The 23,982-nt window shown below is 36.8% G+C and overlaps 1 protein-coding gene across 1 annotated transcript in view; it reads right to left on the reverse strand.

Annotated features, from left to right (window-relative positions):
* Positions 1 to 23,982, reverse strand: part of LOC134791284 (guanylate cyclase 32E) — a 107,340-nt gene that overhangs the window by 77,685 nt on the left and 5,673 nt on the right. The window contains exons 2-6 of the mRNA XM_063762279.1: positions 21,369 to 21,486; positions 20,010 to 20,156; positions 17,868 to 17,958; positions 14,202 to 14,286; positions 10,550 to 10,702 (exon numbers count right to left, since the gene is read on the reverse strand). Coding sequence (XP_063618349.1) covers positions 10,550 to 10,702; positions 14,202 to 14,286; positions 17,868 to 17,958; positions 20,010 to 20,156; positions 21,369 to 21,486 — 594 coding nt within the window. The remainder of the gene's footprint in view (positions 1 to 10,549; positions 10,703 to 14,201; positions 14,287 to 17,867; positions 17,959 to 20,009; positions 20,157 to 21,368; positions 21,487 to 23,982) is intronic.

Consider the following 23,982-nt stretch of genomic DNA (forward strand, 5'->3'; position numbering starts at 1 on the left):
AAAGTCTAAGGAAAAAACGTGCCTCGGAATTCAAGTAAAAGTCATTCTCGAATAGATGCCGCACACACCTTTAGCCTATCCTCGGCTAGATGGCGTGACGACACCGTTTCATATTTAGCAATTGTAACACATAGATATCAGTGAATGAACATGGATCAAAATGATATAAAAATAATAAAATCATTTATCCATATATATAATCTTTTTGATAACTTTATACGTTTTCATTTTGAGTTTTAGTCGTGTGTCGATAGATGGCAGTAAATTTACAGTGACTACAAAATTTACAATGACAGGACCCCTCTATACTATCTATTCTTTTTGGTGGTACTGAAAGCGGCACGTGAAATTTAATGCTAAAAATTGAGTCATCGGAGTCAGGTCCTGAAAAAAGGATGTACACCTTTGTACACCCCCTGTACACTTTGTATTATGTTTCATTCTAAATTTGATACAAATATTTTCACCGGTAAAGCTACAATACATTCATTTTCAATGAGTGGTTGAAAGTGTTATTTTTAAATAATAGTTTCAATTACTTCAAGAGAGCGCTGGTGGCCTAGCAGTAAGAGCGTGCGACTTTCAATCCGGAGGTCGCGGGTTCAAACTCCGGCTCGCACCAATGAGTTTTTCGGAACTTATGTACGAAATATCATTCGATAATTACCAGTCGCTTTTCGGTGAAGGAAAACATCGTGAGGAAACCGGACTAAGCCTAATTCACCTTATTACCTCCGAGTTGGAAGGTCAGATGGTGGCAGTCGCTTTCGTATAAACTAGTGCCTACGCCAATCCTCGGGATGAGTTGCCAAGCGGACCCCAGGCTCGCATGATTCGTGGCAAAAAATGCCGGGATAGCGCGAGGAAGATGATGACTTTCAATAAAAAAAATCTATTTATAGCCCTCGATAAACGGGAAATAATGTTCAAACTGAATCAGAGTCAGACAGTTGGGTAATTATTTCGAACATAAAGAGAAATCGTAAAGTTATACTATAGGTACCCATTTCAAACACCCCGCAAAGTTTAATTGTTTTGACTTATTAATTAAATTGAATATGGCATGAAAAGTTCATCGTTTTAGGCAAACGGACCTTAGGTTGATTTATATTAAGCAGAAACGTCTGCGAGCGATACTACACTATTTTATATCCAAGGAAAGGGGGAAGAAAAACCGGGCAAGTGCGAGTCGGACTCGCGCACGAAGGGTTCCGTACCATAATGCAAAAAACGGCAAAAAAAAAACGGTCACCCATCCAAGTACTGACCCCGCCCGACGTTGCTTAACTTCGGTCAAAAATCACGTTTGTTGTATGGGAGCCCCACTTAAATCTTTATTTTATTCTGTTTTTAGTATTTGTTGTTATAGCGGCAACAGAAATACATCATCTGTGAAAATTTCAACTGTCTAGCTATCACGGTTCGTGAGATACAGCCTGGTGACAGACGGACGGACGGACGGACGGACGGACAGCGGAGTCTTAGTAATAGGGTCCCGTTTTTACCCTTTGGGTACGGAACCCTAAAAATTATTTAAATTATTATTTGACTCGCTTAAGTTCAAAATCGGGTAAATCCATCTGTCAGATTATGCGATTTGAGTATTAAGAAAAGGTAATATGGTAGATATTTGCTGAGAGGGTCGAATGGATTACCCGGGTTTGAAGTTAAGGTGGTTCGATTTTGATACAAAATTCAATTATTTTTCATTAAGTAATTACACATTATTACTACATTTTTTTGTTCACATTTATCTACTTTCGAGTATTCGTTTGCGCTAAATGAATAAAAAAACTTTGTTTCATACAGAAATCATGCAAAAATCATAGTTAATTTTTCATCAATTTTACGTATGTGTGTCACAAATGTCGTGTACAGATACATTGCGACGTTGCCGGGCCGACGGCGGCGCATATTTTCAGTGCCGTCATGTTTGGTCCATTTTTGTTGACACTGATACTTGACAGCTAGGTACTTAATTGACCGAAGCGAGAATAAGTACCCGAAATTTGTCAGCTTAGCTAAGAACTATCATGGTGTGTTTTGCAAACAGTCGCTTTTTTGCTTACAAACGGAAGGTTCCCGGTTCGATCCCCAGTCATTGTATGCTGGGACATAACTTTTTGTATTTTTTTACATTATATTTCGTATTGTTTTATTATTATTTAATTTTTCCTATTTTTAAAAATCGATTGATTAAGTATGAGCTAAGCGTATTCGTTTAATTTTTACAAAGATACTTAAGGTGGTTCGATTTTCATACAAAATTCAATCGCATTGCATTAAGTCACTACACACTATTAGTACATAAATATTTCCGCATTTATCTACTTTCGAATATTCGTTTGCGCGAAATTAATAGGAAAACAATGTTTCATACAGAAATCATGCAATAATCATAGTTAAATTTTCATCAATTTTACGTATGTGTGTGTCACAAATGTCGTGTACAGATACATTTGCGACGTTGCCATACTATTTCCGACGTTGCCGGGCTGACCACGGCGCGAATTTGGAGTGCCGTCATGTTTAGTGCAATTTTGTTGACAGGTACTTAATTGACTGAAGCGAGAATAAGTACCCGAAATTCGTCAGCTTAGCTAAGAACTATCATGGCGTGTTTTGCAAACAGTCGCTTTTTTGCTTTCAATCGGAAAGTTCCCGGTTCGATCCCCAGCATTGTATGCTGGGATATAACTTTTTGTAATTTTTTTACACCTAAATTTCGTATTGTTTTTTTTTATATGTTTATTTAATTTTTCTTATTTTCTAAAAGCGAATGACTACGCGTATTCGTTTATTTTTTACAAAGATAATTAGAAATTGTACTCTACCTAATCTCTTTGATTTTTACAATCAGGACATCCTCACTGCAATAAAAAAGAAATGTATAATATTTCCTGTGGTTGAAAATAATGGAATTTTTGTCCATGAATGAAGAACACAATTACAGTTACTACCAGGTAAGTAAATTATAACTCGATTATAACATTATTAGAATCCATATTGTTGCATCATCTTTCTTCCTATTACATCAGAGATTTTTTCCTATCATGATTCATGATATTATATTTCTTTCAGGTACAGGGACTACTACGGATAACAAATATGAAAAAAATGTACTTGTACTTGAATTCAAAATAAAAAAAATACTTAAATAAATGTTTTCATTTTATTTTAGGTAAAACCGGCCAAGTGCGAGTCGGACTCGCAAACGAAGGGTTCCGTACCATTATCTATAAAAAAGGGTCACCCATCCAAGTACTGACCCCGCCCGACGTTGCTTAACTTCGGTCAAAAATCACGTTTGTTGTATGGGAGCCCCACTTAAATCTTTATTTTATTCTGTTTTTAGTATTTGTTGTTATAGCGGCAACAGAAATACATCATCTGTGAAAATTTCAACTGTCTAGCTATCACGGTTCGTGAGATACAGCCTGGTGACATACAGACGGACGGACGGACGGACAGCGGAGTCTTAGTAATAGGGTCCCGTTTTACCCTTTGGGTACGGAACCCTAAAAGCTGTGAAAATCAGGTATTGAATATTTTTTTTGAAAACGTTGATAAAGTAATTTATTGATAGAGTCTGTGCGGAAAGAGAAGAGTCTTGAAATGTAGGGGAGCCCATACATTCTACGACTCTTCTCTTTCCGCACATACCCTAATACCAACTAATACTGAATATCTGGGGGAGCGGTGGTGGCCTAGCGGAAAGCGCGTGCGACTTGCAATCCGGAGGTCGCGGGTTCTAACCCCAGCTCGTACCAATGATATTTGGTACGAAATATCATTTGATACCTGTTTACCGAAACCTATTTATATACCGATACCTATTTTTCGGTGAAAGAAAACAATGTGAGGAAACTGGACTAATCCCAATAAGTTAACTCTCTGGGTTGGAAGGTCAGGGCAGTCGCTTTCGTAAAAACTAGTGCCCATGCCAATTCTGGGATTAGATGCCAAGCGGACCCCACGCGAGGAAGAAGAGATTGAATATCTGGGAGACCGACCAAAGCTTAGAAAACATATAAAAACTAAAAAATGCGCGTTTTCTCACAGATCAGACCTAGCTAAGAGATCCAACCCCTTATAGCAAATTTCATTGAAATCGTTAGAGCCGTTTCTGATATCATCCAAATATATAAATAAATATATATATATATAATAATTGCTCGTTTAAAGGTAAGATAACACAAAAAGACTAAAATAAACAAAAAGAAATTACCTACTCGCACCAGTCTTGAACCCCAATCCTCTTGCACGTATTTCCACGAACATACCGTTACGCTATTGCAACATACTTACGTTGTGTGAAATTGTCTACTACAAGGATCACGGAAACACTGTTTGCATGTGTGAGTAATAGTAGGAAAAAGCGTGACAGCAACACTCCGTCGAATTAAAAAGGTGGTTTTTGCACAATGAAGTATTCAATGTTTATTTTAATAGTTCAATATTTATTTAAAGAGTGCGCGAAACATACTTTTAAGTATACAAATACCATGACCATTTCACAAAAAAATAAAACCTGAAATTTTGCAAAAGTGGTGCCATCTAGCGAGAGTTACGTTTTGAGTAACCTAGGCGAACCACCTTAATTAGAAATTATACTCTACCTAATCTCTTTGATCTTTACAATCAGGACATCCTCACTGCAATAAAAAAGAAATGTATAAAATTTCCAGCGGTTGAAAATAATGGAATTTTGTCTATGAATGAAAAACACAATTATTACTAGTTACTACCAGATAAGTAAATTATAACTTGATTATAACTTTATTAGAACCCATATTGTTGCATCATCTTTCTTCCTATTACTATCATGATTCATGATATTATATTTCTTTCAGGTACAGGGAGTAAACGGGTAACAAATATGAAAAAATGTACTGTACTTGAATTCAAAATAAAAATAAATAAATAAATGTTTTCATTTTATATTACAATTACCTACTACTTTATTAGATAGAGGCTGGGCAGTAAGGGATTGCTTTATCTGTAGAACTAACTATTAGCGCTTTAAAAAAAAACTGATACCTGACGCTTACAAACCTGGACTTCCTTGGGCTCATTCTACCAAGAATCGTCAGTATACTCCATCCTAGCATAAAATCAATTTTAGTATCAAAAATGTTTCCCAGCATGCGTGACGTAGCGGAAACTAAAACTTCTATACAAATAATTGGGACATAGTGATTTTGAGTTGGAAGAACCCAAAAAGATCATAATCGGTGAAAATCAGGTATTGAATATTTTTTTAGAAAACGTTGATAAAGTAATTTATTGATAATTGAATATCTGGGGGAAGCGCTGGTGGCCTAGCGGAAAGAGCGTGCGACTTGCAATCTGGAGATCGTGGGTTCTAACACTTCTAACCCCGGCTCGTACCAATGATTTTTCGGAACTTTTGTACGAAATATCATTTGATACCTATTTACCAGTCGCTTTTCGGTGAAAGAAAACAATGTGAGGAAACCGGACTAATCCCAATAAGGCCTAGTTTACTCTCTGGGGAAGGTCAGGGCAGTCGCTTTCGTAAAAACTAGTGCCCACGCCAATTCTGGGATTAGTTGCCAAGCGGACCCCACGCGAGGAAGAAGAGATTGAATATCTGGGAGACCGACCAAAGCTCAGAAAACATAAAAACTCAAAAATGCGCGTTTTCTCACAGATCAGACCTAGCTAAGAGATCAAACCCCTTATATAGCAAATTTCATCGAAATCGTTAGAGCCGTTTCCGATATCACCCAAATATATAAATAAATATATATGTAATAATTGCTCGTTTAAAGGTAAGATGACACAAAAAGGACAAAAATAAACAAAAATAAATTATACGTACTCGCACCAGTCTTGAACCCCAATCCTCTTGCACGTATTTCCACGAACATACCGCAACGCTATTGCAGCATAGTTACGCTGTGTGAAATTGTCTACTAGAAGGATCACGGAAACACTGTTTGCATGTGCGAGTAATAGTAGGAGAAAGCGTGACAGCAACACTCCGTCGACTTTAAAGGGTGGTTTTTGCACAATTAAGTATTCAATGTTTATTTTAATAGTTCAATATTTCCTTAAAGAGTGCGCTATTCATACTTTTAAGTATACAAATACCAAGACCATTCCACAAAAAAATAAAACCTGAAATTTTGCGAAAGTGGCGCCATCTAGCGAGGGTTAAGCTTTGAGTTACCTAGTCGAACCACCTTAAGCGACACATTTGTTAAAAGTACGGGTTAGCACATTGTTGCTGGTGAATTCTCAAGTTGAGACTCCGGTGCCTGTTAAGATAGCAACAGTTACGGTAGACGTTGTTATGCGCCTCCCTAAAGCGCGTATACATGTAGGAAGGAATGGAAAGATTCACACGTTCAATCGCTCCGTAGTTAACTTTAACAACTTCTAACCAACCGTCTACGTTTACCTAATGGTAGATCTAGTATATTTAGCCATAGAATCACAAAACTCCATATCCATTAAACTTAGAGTTCTTTTCTCTTAACGAAAGACCATTTGTTTACGTTTGCTATTGACATCTTGTAAATTAGATTTCCAAGGAATATTAAAGAGTCATTGACACCAAAGGCGGTATTCTAGGCATTCTAGCAATAACAAGCAAAACGTTCGATAAACTTTAACCCAGCTACATTTTATTGTAACAAATCACCAATCAGTGTGGCCGGCTAAGCTATATCTATGGCTCGTATCAAAATAAGATGAAACCCATATCAAATCGTTAAAACATAATCGGCATCCTGGCCTCAAAGTTTTTACATCCGCCTACGTAGCTTCATATTCCCTAATTTATTTTTATTTTCTATTTAAAAATAAACTTTTTATTACAACCTACATTGTTTATCTGATTCAATAAAATAAAATAAATAAATTCTCATCATATATATAAAATTTTAAAACCAGAACGGGATAAAAAACGAGGGAAGAAGCGAGATGGCGCCTTACAAATTTCTAAAAAAGTTTTTGACACGTTTCTCGTATACGACACACGTATGATAATAAAAATCTGTTCAAATCAATTATCTACATATGGGAATAGAACTAGAGCATAAAAACTATCGCTTCCGATGCGTATTTAATTTACAATAAGGAAAATAAATTTTCATAACAATCTTCATTTTACGACATCGGCCATTTCTCGGCATATCTCGGTTGCTTTTCGTTTGGCGGTGCTACAGATTAGACCAAATAATCCGTAAGTTAAAGTAAACTAAATTATGTTTGTCATCTTGGTATACAGGTATTTCTGAGTTTTTTTACACGAAGTAAAATAAAAAGTGCTGTCAACCTCAACCTTAGTCTATAGAGCCCATACGAGTGATTTATGTCATATATGACTTATCATTCTTATCAATCAAAATAATTACTATATTATTATTATCAATTTGTATTTTGTTGTTTTAAATTTATTTTTTGAGTTATATTATTCAGATTGACTTTCACGGCTTCGGCAAACATTGCCATTCGTCCGGGGAACGGGCTAAGAATGCTGAGATGGGCCAAAAATACAAAGTTGATAGTAAGTTATGTAGGTAGATTAAAGTGCATGTTCAGATATTATTGAGCAACCTGATAAAATAAGCAAATGTACAGTCAGCAGTCAGCCAAATATCGTAATATAATTTTGTTGCCATAGAAATAAGGATGTGGTCCGATATAGTGGCGAAATATTGAGAGACAAAAGCGGCTAAATTCAGTGGTGGCTCGGACACTTAGAGAGAATAGGAGAGGATCGTGCCGTGAAGAGAGCGCAGGTACTTGGGACAACAAAATGGGAGACGCCCGAGTGGACGTCCTAGGTACCGCTGAAACGACGTAGTTGCTCAAGACCTGCTCAACCTCAGCCATGGCGACTGGCGAGAGCTATCGCAAGACCGAGAGGACTAGACTACCTATGTTTGTATGAAAAGGCGATTTAAGGGCAGTGGTCGTCCATATTCGTCTTAAGGCGAAAATGAATCTAATGAACGTTTTTGCAACTAGGCTTATAAGAACAAATAATAATTTTATCTTGAAACAAGTTTTAAATAAATACGTGTAGATGAAAAAATACAATCTTGCCTTTTATCAAATCACATCATTTTTTGACAAATTTGCGAATTAAGTTATCCAAATAACGGCTACAAATAAGAAATCCCTATCACAGTTTTAAACCATGGCAGGGTTGAATAAATAATAATGTCGGTATTTAACTAAACATAAGACGAACTCTTTATTTCATTTACGCGAGCGGAGCTGCGGGCCCGTTTAGTTTTATATATTTTTAAATAATTAAGTTTCCTTATTTGCTCAAGAAATAGGATACCCGGAGGACACTCAATACTTTTTAAGTAGGTAAGGTAAAAGAGTTTTATTTTACAAATCAGTTTTAAAAACGGCTGATAATTAAATTACTTCCCACTTAATATTATAAATAAGCAATCTCACTGAACAAACGAAGGCAAAACATCAGTCTTACGTAGCAAGAAAGCTGTGAATGACGGGTCTATATTGGGTCGCGTAATAATTGATTGTCCTAATCTAATGTAATGTCACGCATAAAACTCATTTCGCATAATTGTTATTGTGCTGAAACTAATAACATTTCTGAAAAATTATAAAACAAACCTAACCTAACCTAACCTACCCTATTCTACACAACCTATGCAAAATATTTTCGATATACTCTTTATTTCAGCTGGATAAAAATTATGCGAAAAGAATTTTATGCGTAACATTACATTAATTAGGACAATCAATTATTATGCGACGAGATCGGCACCCGTGAATGACCAGTCGCGTATGTAAATATCAAAAAGTTTGATTTATGCTGGATCCGATCCAGACCCTTCGATCTTACGGGCCTTCCGTACCGACGGTAGGCGGGCGCGTTTCGTGGCCCGATATATTTTACAAGCTTTTATTTAACTTGCCCTGATAGTATGTTTGTTTCTTAGTTAGTGTGGGTCAAATCTTGGAAGCGCAATTAGACATACTTCCCGATTTCCGATTGAGCTGAAATTTTGCATATAATTAGACACTGGGAAGTGGTTCGAATGTAAGTTAAAAGATTTGAATTTTTGCCGTGATGGCGCCTCGTCCGCGCGAAAGAAATCAGGCATAGAATGTTCTAGCTATCCTGCTCGCACTCGTTGGCTTGCAACCGGTCTTGATTTTTCGTCCCGCTCTAGGCGCTCTTAGCCTACAAACCGCCATAGAACGATATAACTATTTGTTGGTATATATAGCAATTTTATAAGGCGATTTAAGCCTGGCTTTTGGTGTGAAGTCAGCTGCATAAGTCCGCACGGGCACGCGTTTACTTCAAGTGTATTATTATTTAGTCGAGTCGGAAGTAACGAAAGCTCAATTTATTTAAGTGAATTTGAATTAAGTAGTGAATGTGGATTTGTTCGTTTGTTGTGACGTTTATAAGCAGAGCTCGGATTTTTCACGGCAAAACAAAACACTAGCGTAATCTATCCAGTGCTTGAAATATTATTTTATCGATATCGAGTATTACTAGAGTATATGACAGGTATTGCCTCAATACATTTTTAGGGTTCCGTAGTCAACTAGGAACCCTTATAGTTTCGCCATGTCTGTCCGTCCGTCCGTCCGTCCGTCCGCGGATAATCTCAGTGACCGTTAGTGCTACAACGCTGAAATTTGGTATGAGTATGTATATTTTCCACGCCGAAAAAGTGGTACAATAAAATCTAAAAACAAAATGTTTTTTTGGGGTACCTCCCATACACATGAAGTGGGGGAAAAATGTTTTTTTCGCCCCAACCCTACTGTGTGTACTGACGTAGATTTTGAAGAAGAAATTGCGTCTGTTTCTAATATATAGCTTCATACAAATGTTTTTATTACATATTTATTTTATTTGGTGACGTATTTTCTTCTAGTACTGAATTATCGATATCGATAAAATAATGTTTCTATCACTGGCTAGATTCCGATAGTGTTTTGTTTTGCCGTGAAAAATCCGAGCTCTGTTTATAAGTGTTAACAATTTATGAAGTTGTTCCTTGTGACGGTATGAGATGCGTCCACATAATATTACTCAACGAAGGCAAGGTAAAATCGTTAAACTTTGTAGAAAAACGGGATATCATGTCAGCGCCAAAACCAACACCCGACTTGTGTATTCTCTGAAAAGTCAGTCGCATTAAGATAAAATTTTGTACAGCCGTTTACAAAACACAAGGCTTGTTGGTTTACTCCAATTAAGGCGTAATTAGAGTAACAGAGAAAGAAGGTAGGCCCTCTGATATGTTTGTAAAATTCTATCTAGTAGTTATAGTAGTACCTAGTATGCCCTGTGCGCTTTGATAGCTCGCCGCGACACTTACGCTAGCAAATTCATTCATTCTTCATGTTCAAAGTGAGACTGGACATTTATTACGAAAACATATCTTTCGGCTTGCCTTACTCCGAAACCGTAGGCACGCCACTGACATTTATGTATACAAATGTATTATACACGGTGAGGCTAAATACATATATATTTAGCTAAGCGTGCTAAAAAGTAATACATAAAACTTACATCAAAACCCTGAACAGATCGGTAGGTAGTGGGTCGAAGAAGCTTCATCAGGGTGGCCCCGTCGGTTGCCGGGAGCCCCGCCCGCATCGCGGCGGTGGCAGCTCTGGCCCAGAGCACCACTGCGTCGTATAGATGAGCCGCTTCGATTGGTACCTAGTGACAAAACGAATACCGTTACGTAACAAGAAAAAACTAGCAACCTAAAGATGACACTCGGATGTCAACTACAGCTGTATTACTTTTTTAATATTACGACATTGCTGCCGATGCAACTCCGCCGCTGTATTTGTCAATTTCATTGATAAAATGAGTGACTGAAATAAATGTCATATACTAAGAAAAAGTGACCAAGGCCTCCAGTGCCATATATTATATTATTTTTATTTCAGTTTATAATTTATATAGTAGTGTTTCTACTTGATAAAAACAAATTAAAATATTTTTCTGAAATAATTTAATTTGTTCAAATACTTTAAAATGAGTGACGTTCGCCGCCGCATAAGGTCAATTTCCAACGACAGCAGCACTACCATTCATTTTACTATGGAAATTGACAATAACACCGACGCGTTCGTACTAGTAGTGCAGCTGCGGTCAGAAATGGAATGTTACCCCAGTCGCAATTATGACTGACGTTCAATCCGTCACTAATATCGACTATCATCTCGGTCTCGATCGACTCTAGACTGCTAAATTAATAACGCTACCCGTACTTGGATAAAACAATAGGTAGGTACAGTAAAGGGCCATAAAGTTTGCACATCGGTATTTAGAAAGAGAATATTGGAGGCAACGAGAATGAAAGAGACAACGCTCTACGAAGCCGAAATTCCGATGTGCAAACTTTATGGCCCTTTACTGTAGGTGGTTATAAGGTCGTATCAAGTCGAATCAGTTCAAAACATTGTCAATAGGGAGAGATATGTGTAAAGTATGTAATTAGAATACTAAATAGTCATTTTGCAACCAGAAAAAAACCTTGCCAATTTTCCAATTAAAAAGTTAGGTTGGTCGTACACAAATTTCAGTTTAGTTTCACAGGAGTTTAAAATTTCCTTTCGCGAACTTTTGCCCCAGTTTGTAAAATTCATACAGATGATTTTACTGCGTTTTTTTATTTACCTGTCCTTTCAATTAGCCAGCTTACTCAGCTGTGATTTAGTTCGGTTAAAAAGTAGGCAACGCATGTTATTTTTACGCTTGTTTACGAATCAGATTGGTTTCGAGCGTGGTTCTATGAATTTTGCATCAAAAAAGCATTATCTTTGAGTCGATCTGATTTAATTTTAGCCACGAAAGTGGCAAGCAAGAACGGTATCAGAATAGTAATAGGATGTTACAAAATTATAGGTATTTAATATAAGTAAATACATTAACTTTTCCTCTGAAACTTTAAAAAAAATCGGACTCGCACTTGCACAATTTTATTTCATTGTAATATGTTTAATGTTTATTTTGGTTTATCAATGTATTTAAATATAATTATTTAATAATCTAATGATTTATAAGGAAATCTTTGTAAATTAAATTTATAATATGAGTGTCGAAATGGCGCCATTAGACAAAAAAAAAACATTTTCATTCTTCCTTTCGAAAAGATATCCTTATTGTTTGAAATCCTGAAGAGTACGTAATTTGATAAATAAGCCGTAAGCCAGAATAATGTACATTTTAGCTATAATTTAGAATAATGAATATTTTAATAGCATTACTTGGCTTAATTTGTAATGTTTTACCGCCAGTATTTTCCTGACGATGATCCGGTACAAAATTTTGATTTCACTTGGCAGCAAAATTTGTTCACCTTTTGAAACCTTCACAACGTTCAAAATTCCATAATTCGAAATCTTTTGCACGAGGGTTTAAAAGCAACGTTGCTCCCTTATTTAAACAAAATTTTGATTGACAGCGTCAGGTTTCTGTTTAGAGTTAGACCAAGACAAGTATGCAACGATTTTATTAGCACACGCAGTGCAAGTGTTATTTTAAATGTCAAACTTCTATGAAATTATTACGTATAAATAACACTAGCACTGCGTGTGCTCTTAAAATAGTTGCAGACTTGTCTTGGTCTAACTCTTGTCTCCCTATAACCAAAGAGAATAGATAGTATAGAGGGGTCCTCTCATAGTAAATTATGTAGTCACAGTAAATTTACTGCCATCTATCGACACGCGACTACAACTCAAAATGAAAACGTATAAAACTATCGAAAAAATTTATATATATGGATAAATGGTTTTATTATTTTTATATCATTTTGACCCATGTTCATTCACTGATACCTAAGTGTTAAAATTGTTAAATATGAAACGGTGTCGTCAACGCCATCTAGCCGACCATAGGCCAAAGGTGTGTGCGCCATCTATCCGAGAATGACTTTTTCTTGATTCCCGAGGCACGTTTTTTTCTTAGACTTTATTCATCTCATACGGAGTTACATATGTCTTTGCTATAATATAACTCTTCCATATTAATGTGACAGTGACAGTTGCGTTTCGTTTGCTATGCAACGTTACAGATTGGCATGTTGTCTACGGGGCCTGAACAAAACTTAAATCTCGTAGCACCTACTCGTATTGGTCGTTACTAGAAATGAAACCCTATTGTTAGGAAAGGTTGGTTGCTTCCTTATTTCGGGAATGACTGGTGTTATTGAGTATTCCATATGTAGGAAATCTCTGATTGGGCCTTGATATTCAAGGTTGTGTATACTGAGTGTAAATTTCATCAATTAGGTATTCGATTGATTTACGAGTAGGTCCAAAGTAAATATATGGGTGGAGGGGTCAACAAATAGGGACTGAACTAGAGTAAAGTTTAATTAAGTAGATAGCTTCGCAGTTTCAAGTTCAAACGTTCTACTGATATAGTTAGGAGTATAGCGTAACCTGTCAAATACTAGTTACTTACTACTTTATTTTTAACCGACTGCAAAAAAGGAGGAGGTTACAATTCGACCGTTTTAGTTTTTGAAGTGAAAACTTCTTTAGCGGCGCTGGGCACTTTTTAAGGTGGGGGAAAAATGATAAACTCGAGACAGCGTAAGGCGATCACGTGACCGTAAGGTTTAGATGGCCACTCATTTAGATGGCATTTAAATCAATAAAGAAAAACTCAATGACATTACATGAAAAAGGTTCTAATCTTGTACGGGTTGAAATACGAGGATCTCACAGTTACATTCTAACTTTATATCACTCAAATATAATTCAATAAAGCTACATCTTGATGAAATTGCTAATAAAAGTGAACTCTAGTACTAGTGAATAAAACTCAAAATATCATGACCAAATATATTTAGATGCGAGGTCTGCAAGGTAACTTTACAATTTCTATTCGAATTTTAAACAATTAACGCTACAAATTTGAATTTCGAATTTTAAACAAGCTCACTGACCAGCAATTTCGGAACTAAAGTTTTTCAATAGAAAGGAGGATGGGTCAATTATACATAGTGCTGCAGACATTTTGGACTAGTCATTGAGTTTTCACTTCTGTCGGCACTCCCGGAGTGCAACCCGTTGTTTTTTTTTTTCAAGTAAGTAAGTCATTTTTTTTTCAAGGCTTATTACTAATGCTGAAAATTAAAGCAGGTAGTTAGTTAAACTAATATTAAATTAAGATGCTATAATGGAAGTATGTTACTTACAGAGGCGTCTTCGTAAAGCTTATGATAATTGGGCACACAGAACGGGGGCGCAGCCGAGTGGTTGCGTATCATCTGACACAGCTCCCTGAAACACAACTCTTGTTAGATACAGGCCAATTCAAACGTGCCCTAGTTAGCTGAATCGAGAACACCGACCACACCGTGCAGGACCGAGAAAAGTGGCACTGTCTTGTCTCGGAGGCCAGGTCTCATTTTGGGTCGCTGAGCCAACGGAGTAAGTAAGTAAGTAGACATCAAATCGATATTAAATAAAAAAATTAATATAAATAAATAAATAAATAAATATTAGAATGATATTGGTTAGCTGTAATTCGCGTGTTCATTTCGCTCAGACTTATCCGCACAAGTATTAGTGCGAGTGGGACGCCCGCGTGATTGACAGCTATTTAACTGATATGATTCCATATCGTTTTTCCCGGGAAAGGATAGAATAGTTTTGATCAATCATTATCATCACGCAGACGAATTCGCGGGAAGAACCTAGTTAATAATTATAAATACAAAAGTAACTGTCTGAAGCGTGAAGAGGTACAGTCGCCATCAGATATATCGGAGCGGCCAAGGTGCTCACAAATATCGGAACACGCCTCTATTGTCAGGGCGTTAGAGCGCGTGTTCAGATATTGTGAACACCTTGGCCGCTCCGATATATCTGATGGCGACTGTACCTACGCTTAAACCTAAACCGCTAAACCGATGTAGATGATGGTATGGAAATAGTTTGAGACCCGAGGCAGGACATAGCATAGTTTTTAACAATCATCATTATACTACACAAACGAAGTCCCGGGCAGAAGTTAGTATGTTAATAAAAAAGTTAATTCTTTGTTTATGACTCCAAATAGTTTGCCGCCCACAATATGGATACCTTTTGTAGCACTAAAGTAAACATTCAAAGCTTAATAGCATCGTTCGCAGACGTTTCTGCTTGTTAAAGATTAATTCAGTAAAAATAATTAAAATTAAAAACTCAGTCTTGAAAAAGGTAATTAAACATAATTAGTCCAAAAAGCTATCTGTGCACGAAGATGGCAAAACATTATTGTATGGATAAATGGCCGGTTAGCCTACTCCTCAATTTTTAACCGACTTCAATTTCATAGAAGGAGGAGATTCTGTATTCGGTTGTGGCTATCTTTTTTTTTTTTTTTTCTATGTACAGTCGCCATCAGATATATCGGAGCGGCCAAGGTGCTCACAAATATCGGAACACGCCTCTATTGTCAGGGCGTTAGAGCGCGTGTTCAGATATTGTGAACACCTTGGCCGCTCCGATATATCTGATGGCGACTGTACGTTCACCGATTACTCCGACATCCATAGTCCGAATTGAGTAATTATTTTTTTTGTTTGAAAGGAGCTACCTCCGAGTTGGTCCCATATTATTTTGGTTCTGTTCTGATGACGGGATCCATGAGGAATTGAGGGAACTCTTCAATTTTTAAAAGCACATGCATGGTGATTTGGGTGTTTTCTTAAGCAACTCAAGCATTTTCTCCCGAAAACCACCAATTTGATGAAGTAGACCTGATGATGATGATTGTTTTGATGATAATGATGATGATTTTTAATGTAGTATGTTCAGCGATTACTCCGGCACCTGTGATCAGATTTGAGTAATTCTTTTTTTGTTTGGAAGAAGCTACCTCCAAGGTGTTTCCGTATTATTTTTGGTTCTGGTCTGATGATAGAATCCATGAGGAATTGAGGGAACTCCTCAATTTTTAAAGGCACGTGTAAAGTGATTTCGGTGTTTTCTAAAGTAACTCGAGCATTTGCTTCCGAAAACCACCAATTGGATGTAGTGCAACTGTAACCTTACCATGAGTTTGACACTACCCCCGATCAGTAGCCTTACCACGAGTTTGACATTGACATATTCGCTAACGTCTTCGTAACTTACTTTTTATGCATCTCGCTCGCACTAATATGTTAGTACGAGCGAGATGCATAGAAAGTAAGTTACACACACGCTAGCGAATATATCAATGTCAAACTCGTGGTAAGCTGGTAAGGCTACTGATCGGAGGTTAGGGTTAGGAGTTAAGGGGTCAGGGATTAAGGGGTCGGGGAATGGCGGTTGAAGGGTTGCTGGTTCAGGGTTGAGTGATCGGGGGGTTGAGGGATTGGGTCAGTGGCGGGGCGGAGGATAGATTTAGTGTAGTGTCAGGAATTATAATTTCCCAGACGGACTAGAGAAAATTCCTGATTACATATTTAATATTTATTAAAGTAATAGCTACACGAATTATTTAGTGTTAAACATGATTTTTTCATTCATGCGTGGCGCTCTTAACAATGCGTTAAAACTTAAAATGGAAAAATAAAAACTTTTTACAAAAAAAAGAAAACCGACTTCAAAAAGGATGAAATAAAATATTATCTTTTTTAAGTCTATGCGTTACCAACTGATATGTTTGAAGTCGGTGCCAAGCCAAGTAGTAACAATACCAGTCAAAAATAATCATCTTTATGGCTATAAATCCCATTAGAACTATACTAATACTTAATAAATGTGTAAGTAATTCTGTCTGCCTCTTTGTCGCCTTTTCATGGCTAAACAACTGAACCGCTTTAGGTGAAATTTGGCAAGAAGGTAACATCCTTGAATTGTTTTGTATTTTGAAATGTAGTCCCCTGGATAAGGAATGGGAAATAACTCAGTCCCAATCCCACACTTACGTGCTATAGACTGTTCGAGCATTAGTAAGAAATGCTCTTTAAAAAATACGACGGCAAAAAATGCATTGGATTTACACTAATGTGTCGACAAACGTGGTACGGACTGCGCCAAGAAGATTTGATCGTGTGTTCTGAGGTGTGTTCTTAGGTACAATCGTTGTCAATGATATGTTTACACTTTTGCACCTTGCACCTTTCCGCTGGATGCGGGTGGCGCAAGACCGGTCATTGTGGCACTCTTTGGGGGAGGCCTATGTCCAGCAGTGGACGTCCTCTGGCTGATATGATGATGATGATGACCTTACTCCTTTGTATTAAGGCGAAAAGTATAAACATATTTTTAACGTCGACTGTACCTACAGAAAGTACGTTCATTGTCGTCGTGTAAGGCAATCCAACGTAGGTACATCCTTATCGAAACGCACCAAAATCATGGTATGCTTCAAAATTTGGCTTGGCACCGACTTCAAACATATCAGTTGGTAACGCATGGACTTAAAAAAGGATAATATTTTATTTCATCCTTTTTGAAGTCTGTTTTCTTTTTTTTGTAAAAAGTTTTTAGGTTATACAACTATCCGGCAACAAGTCTAGGATAAGGGCTTTATTGACCCTGTAAGTAACTTTGATATGTATGAAACATGATCCTTAAATAAAAAATCGAGGGCCGCATATTGGTGTGTGAGTCACGTCCTAAAAATAAGGAATAAAAGAGTTTCCACCTGTATAAAAAGTCGAAAATATTAGCAGCACGTACAGGAATGATTCGCAACAATGGTACTTTTTCCTGACAATATTATACACGATGTTCACGAGCAACCACGCATTTCTGAGGCCAAAATAAGGAAAAATGTAATACAAGTTTAGGCCAAATTCGCCAAAAAAAATCCCTACAAGTGTTTATCTTACCCCTTAGTTTTTCTTAACAAAGCTTTTTAACCTTAGATACTTTTTTCTACTCACTCATAAATAGGATTCGTTGGAAATGAAGGCGTCAGTTTGAGAACAGCCCTGAAAGCCATGACGTCGCTACTGCTATTTTGACCCAGATGATCTGAAACAAACATTAAAACATTAATTTTCTTTCATTGGGAGTTTTTCGTGGCACTTCCTCCTTTCTATGTGTATTTGTTTTGTATATTGTTCTCATCTGTAAATATTATAGTGAAGTAGAAATAGAAATAATTTATTTTTAAGCACAGAATGAATAAAATTTAACTTTATCTCGAAAATTTAAAGGGACATATGAACTGGCAACTCGTGTCGATTTGATTCATCGCCACTCGTTTCGAATTTCCAATTTTTCGCACTCGTAGGTAATGTGTTCTGTTATTGAAAGTCGGAAAAGTACTCCACAGTCTGTTTAAATAGGATTGGCAATAATAATATTGACGTGAGCTTAGTGTTGGTAGGAACTCGAGTCCTTTGACTATGAATTTGAAGACCCCAGCTCGTTTTTACGAGACTCTGCACATTAAAAAAACTTTTGATTCTTTTAAGTCCCGAGTCGAGTCCTTTGTCGAGTCTTTTTTAAGAGCAACTGGAAAGGACTCGAGCCTCCGAATTAAGACTTCGTGAAAATTTTTATAGGTTTTTCCAAAGTAACAGTAAAGAAATTAGACGTTACTGTATGATTTGTATAGGTGCCCAATCCACAAATTATACATAAAGACAATGTATTACGAAATTTTTTGTAAAAAAAATCGAGTTCTCTGAAAAGGACGCAAGTCTCTACTCGAAGAAGTCGAGTTTATACTTAATTATAAGAGTTTGAAAAAGTGAGTCCAGTCTTGAAGCAGAGGACTCAAAGGACTTGAGTCCTACACAACATTACGTGAGCTTTCGATTTGCAGTCCACCTTTGAAACGTTTTCTTATTGCTTTTTCTAGTTTGCATCGGAAAATATCTCATCTATAAACGATATTCCGAGAAATTTATTGCGACAGATATTTATTTTCATGATATTGCACCTTACGTACAGCTCTCTCATCTCTAAATATTACTCAAAGTGGGTCATCGGCACAGATGTGAATTTACTTATAGCTAGGTAAATTACGATTCAAATTTTTCATCTTAAAAAAAATACGAAATAAATGTTTTTAATTTTCACAGCTTGCATTCAAAGTAAAAATTTCAAGTACAAGTACATACGTACTAGTTTTAATATTGAATGTGTTTAATATTAAAATACGATGTTATTTTTAAACATGTTTGAATTTACTAAAGCACAATATTCATTGCATTTTAAACGAAAATTACATTTAACATTCTGTCTGAAATAAGCAAAGCTTTAGAAGTAAATACAAAAATATATTTACTTCTAAAACTTATTAACGAATTAATGCGTTTGGAGCGTATAATTGAGAAATGTTACTTATTTAATAACATCTTTAAAAATTGCACTAAATATAAAGAACCATGTTGCCTACTGTCTAATCCTATCTGGAATAAATTTCATTAAAGATTTGTAGAAGTAAGGTCACTAGAAAGACCTGCATACTTTTTTTTTTCACTTTGGAGTGATCTAGTTCCGTTAATTATTCACCTACGTTACCACTTGTAATCGCATTTGATAATTAATAGTTTAGCTTTAGTGACAGATCATTTCAAACACAAATTAAGCAAAAACAATAGTATTTTTAAAAATTTGGCGAGTAGACGGACTTCCCGTGCAGTTTAAGGGAAATCCGTCTAGTTATGATATCAGCCAATCTATGGGTGCGTATATGTTCGTACTTCGAGTTCAAAACACGAAATGACTTGTTTAGGCGGATTGCTCATAAGGTGGTTGTCACAGCGCCATCTGTTTTACAGTGACGGAACTAGCACGAACAACTGGTTAATCGACTGGACTCCAAAGCAGCATACGCCTTCATATTCAGAAGTTATAACGTTTTGACGGACTTGCCTTGTAGACGGACTTGCCCACAGTGACCTTATACTGATATACCTATCATATAAAAAGTTTAATTTTATTTTAGTATTAATTTTAATAATTCATAGTTGTAGTTTATTTAAATGAAGTTAGTTTATACTTATATTTATGTTATTTAAGTTGATTTATGGATATAAAGATATCCGTATAAAATACATGGCATAGTATACCAGCATGTGCGATGGCGGAGGTGCTCGGGTCGTATATCTCGTCGTCGACCGCCACCACGGCGTAGTCGCCGGTCTGCAGGAGCCCGCGGCGCTGCAGCACCTTCACGAAGTCCACCAGCGCTATGTGCTCACCCAGGAACACGTACACTGCAAATATACATTGACTTAGAAATGAAAAGTTATTTCAGGCAACTAGAGCTAGCAAACATTACCAACAATATATTATAAAACTAAAAAATATGGTTGTCTGTAAAGTCGGTTTACGGACAATAATTTTGCGTGATAACGTCATAAGAAAACGTGGCCGTAACGTTACCATGGAGATCTGTCCACAACGTGACACTTTTTCGTGCATGCTACCGGTGTTCATCGATTTATAAGACGTTATCGCGTCAAAACTACAAAACACAATGTCGCAGCATGGTTGACTAAGGAACAGACATTTAGATACAGCCGTGTAGCGCACTCATTTTACGGTTACGCAAAACATTTCATTATGTCACGATCCAAACCGTTTATATCCACAATAATCCGGCAATATTATAGGCGACGGATATGACTCTACGTGACAGTGTGATAAAGGCAGTAAGGGTAAGTACCGCCTCTTTCAATCAACACGGAACAAGTGACGTCAGGGCAAAGTTACTTAGGTACTCTTTATATCCGATTTATTACATAGAAATTGTGTCAAATAATAACTGCTGTTTAGTGTCCACTGTTTTCTTATAATTTTCTGGTGCTTAATTTCGTACATGGTGTAAAACAAATTATTTTAAATACAGTCAAATCTTTATTCGCTTGGATAAGATTGAAGGAAACCGTAAAATGAGTAGTAGATATGCTTTTATCCAACAATGGCCGCCTTCTGCCTGATATAAAAAACCGGACAAGTGCGAGTCGGATTCGCCCACCGAAGGTTCCGTACTTTTTAGTATTTGTTGTTATAGCGGCAACAGAAATACATCATCTGTGAAAATTTCAACTGCCTAGCTATCATGGTTCATGAGATACAGCCTGGTGACAGACGGACGGACGGACGGACGGACAGCGGAGTCTTAGTAATAGGGTCCCGTTTTTACCCTTTGGATACGGAACCCTAAAAATAACATTACATCACTTATATAATTACACAAACGGGTCTTCCGCGATATACTTTCATATATTTTACCTTAAATTCCGACAGGTGTGTGTGTGTGTGTGTGTGTGTGTGTGTGTATATGTGTGTGTGTATATGTATGGGTGTGTGTGTGTGTGTGTTTGAGTGTATGTGTGTGTGTGTGTGTGTGTGTGTGTGTGTGTGTGTGTGTGTGTGAGTGTGTGCGTGCGTGTATGTGCGTGTACATATCATACATCACTTACCTCTAGTCTTGTCGTAAGTTTGGTCCACTATTTTCTCCATGTTGGATATGTTCAAGGGTATGTAGTAAGGAAAATTGTGCTCGGCCGTTACTATCATGTCGTTGTGCGTTGCCAGTTTCTGAGAACAAAATAAAACGTATAATTTTTTTGATCACTTGATTATCTGTAAGTATAAGTAGTTACCCTGTATCGCGTCTTCAATCAATTTAATCTGTGACATTTGTTGACAAAAGCACGAGTCAACAATACCTACTATCCAAATCACTACAGGTGTCTTAGGTGCCTGTAATAATTGAAGAGTTCCCTTGGGTTCTCGAGAATCCCATCAGATAATGACGTGATGCTTCGAGCAACACCGGCTTCCGACACATCGGAAGGGAGGGGCCCAAGCGATATCTCACCGTACAAATCTTTCTGCCATTTTTCGCGGGGGGAAAGGTGCACACAGTCGCACTTCTCACACACTTACATACAAAATCCAATCTGTAATGACGACACAAATACATAGAAAATGACACACGTCAAAGACAAATCTTGCAAACCTCGATCTCTTTTTGTGTACGGACGAGTGACAAGTGTCACAACACGCACACTAACACATTTTCGTTGAAGTATGTTATTGTATTCTGAGAGATGAGAAGTCGGATTTGTCGCTCGACCGATCCACTATTTGTACTGAGCGAGCAAAATCGATAAATCCAACAATTACATGAGACTAAAATATAATAATTGTGTTTGAATGTAATTAAACGTATGATATGTAAAAAAAAGATTACATGTGAAATGTAACACTTTCTTTTTGTAAATTTGATGTCCCCGACCCCTTTTTATAACAAAAAACCGAGCAAACAGGCATTTTTGTGCAGCAGTGTTCACGCGCGCGTCTGGACTCGGTCTAGTGAAAAATCCAAGTGCAACTAGTTTTATTACCCGCGCTAGATTAGATTGACGTGCTAATCTTCTACCTCGGCAGAGGGGAAATAGTGCGAATGCCGCCTCCCTTCCGTGTTGCTCGAAGACGTGATGAGTTGATGACAACGATATTAGCAGTAAAGTAGAACCCTTTTAAAATCCAAATGAGTCAAGCCGATTTAAATTAAATATTCGTTTAATTTAGGCCTGTGGCCCATAAAAAAGTTGTTAGTAACAATGCCTTAGTCTATATTAGTATACAAAAAGTAATAACAATTAAATTAATCAAATAAATAATACAAAATAATAATAATCTTCTAAAATAATCAATTAGGTAAACCAAAAATTGTTGCATTCCACAGGTTGTCCCGTACAGACGCATTTTATTTCCTGTGTTGCGACTTTTTTCCGAATTTAAAGCAGGCGATTATTTATCTGTGTACATTTTTGACCGTTTGTCTTATAAAAGCAAACTCTTCAGAAAACTCGCGTTTGTACGCAACAACGGTAGACACTTTCATGGAATGCTCCAATTCATAATTCTTCTATTCTAACCCTTAAATGCATAGTGTTGCCAAATGTCTACAAAGCATTTAGACAGCTCACATATTTAAAAAAAAGGCTTACGTTCTTGAACACACCGTTATACCAAATGTCAAGTAGTAGGGTGATGATTTAAGGGTTAAATTTACGCAATATTTTTAATTTATAAAAATTACATTCGTTTTAAGACGAAAAGTCGGAAAGCTTGGAAAAATCCAGAAGTTGATAATTTTTAGTATGTGATTTTGAACGGTGTTTTCGGGGTTTGTAATTATTTTATATTTAAAAACTTTATCCTAGGTATATCACAAATAGTGTACCTTTCTAATGGTACCTAGTAAAAAAAATCATGTATCTATTACTGAAAATTACATATTTACATAAATATGATTTAGCCAATTCAACTTCTAACACTGATTTCGCAGTGAAAATCGAAGTTAATTTTTTTTACTATTTTTCCTAGAATCGGCAAACAATTATGTGAACATATATTAATTTCGGGCAAAAAGAAAAAATCATGCATTTAAGGGTTAAGTTTCAAGATGACATGTACTGGGACCGCGTCGAGCACCAGTACGTTTATCTTACTACGAAAGCCAAAACCGCTCTCAACAGTCTCACGTACTTATTAACTTGCGCTGCACTTTGTTGTTGTGTACCGTTTGTCTCGTTTCTCTTTGTCTTTAAGTACCGTAAAACGGGGTGAGTAGGTTTCGCGGGGAGAGGTGTCTTATGAATGGGGAGAGGTTTGAGAGGGGGGTGAGAACGGATTTTAAGGCTACTGCTACAAAAATAATCTATTCCAATTTAGAATGGAGCTATAGTAATACGCATAATAAAAAATAATCGATCCAACAATCTTCCAAAATCACCTTTGTATGAAAACCCCTCTCACCCCAAATACGAGGCACGACGGGGTGAGGTGGGGTTTCCTCTTTATCGTCAAAGTTATGAAATGGAACTACCCAAAGTAAAATAAAAACTAAAATACACACGTCCGGAACACTTGTTATATACACCATTCAGTTTTAATATGTAAAAAAAAAAAGGTTATCGAGGTTTGAATTTCAGTTTTAACCCTACTCACCCCATTTTACGGTACGAAGCAAAATACGGGCGACAATTGCAACTACAAGACAAGTGGGCTACCACGTACTTA

This window comes from Cydia splendana, chromosome 6 (assembly GCF_910591565.1).
Source record: "Cydia splendana chromosome 6, ilCydSple1.2, whole genome shotgun sequence".
NCBI classification, from domain to species: Eukaryota; Metazoa; Arthropoda; class Insecta; order Lepidoptera; family Tortricidae; genus Cydia; species Cydia splendana.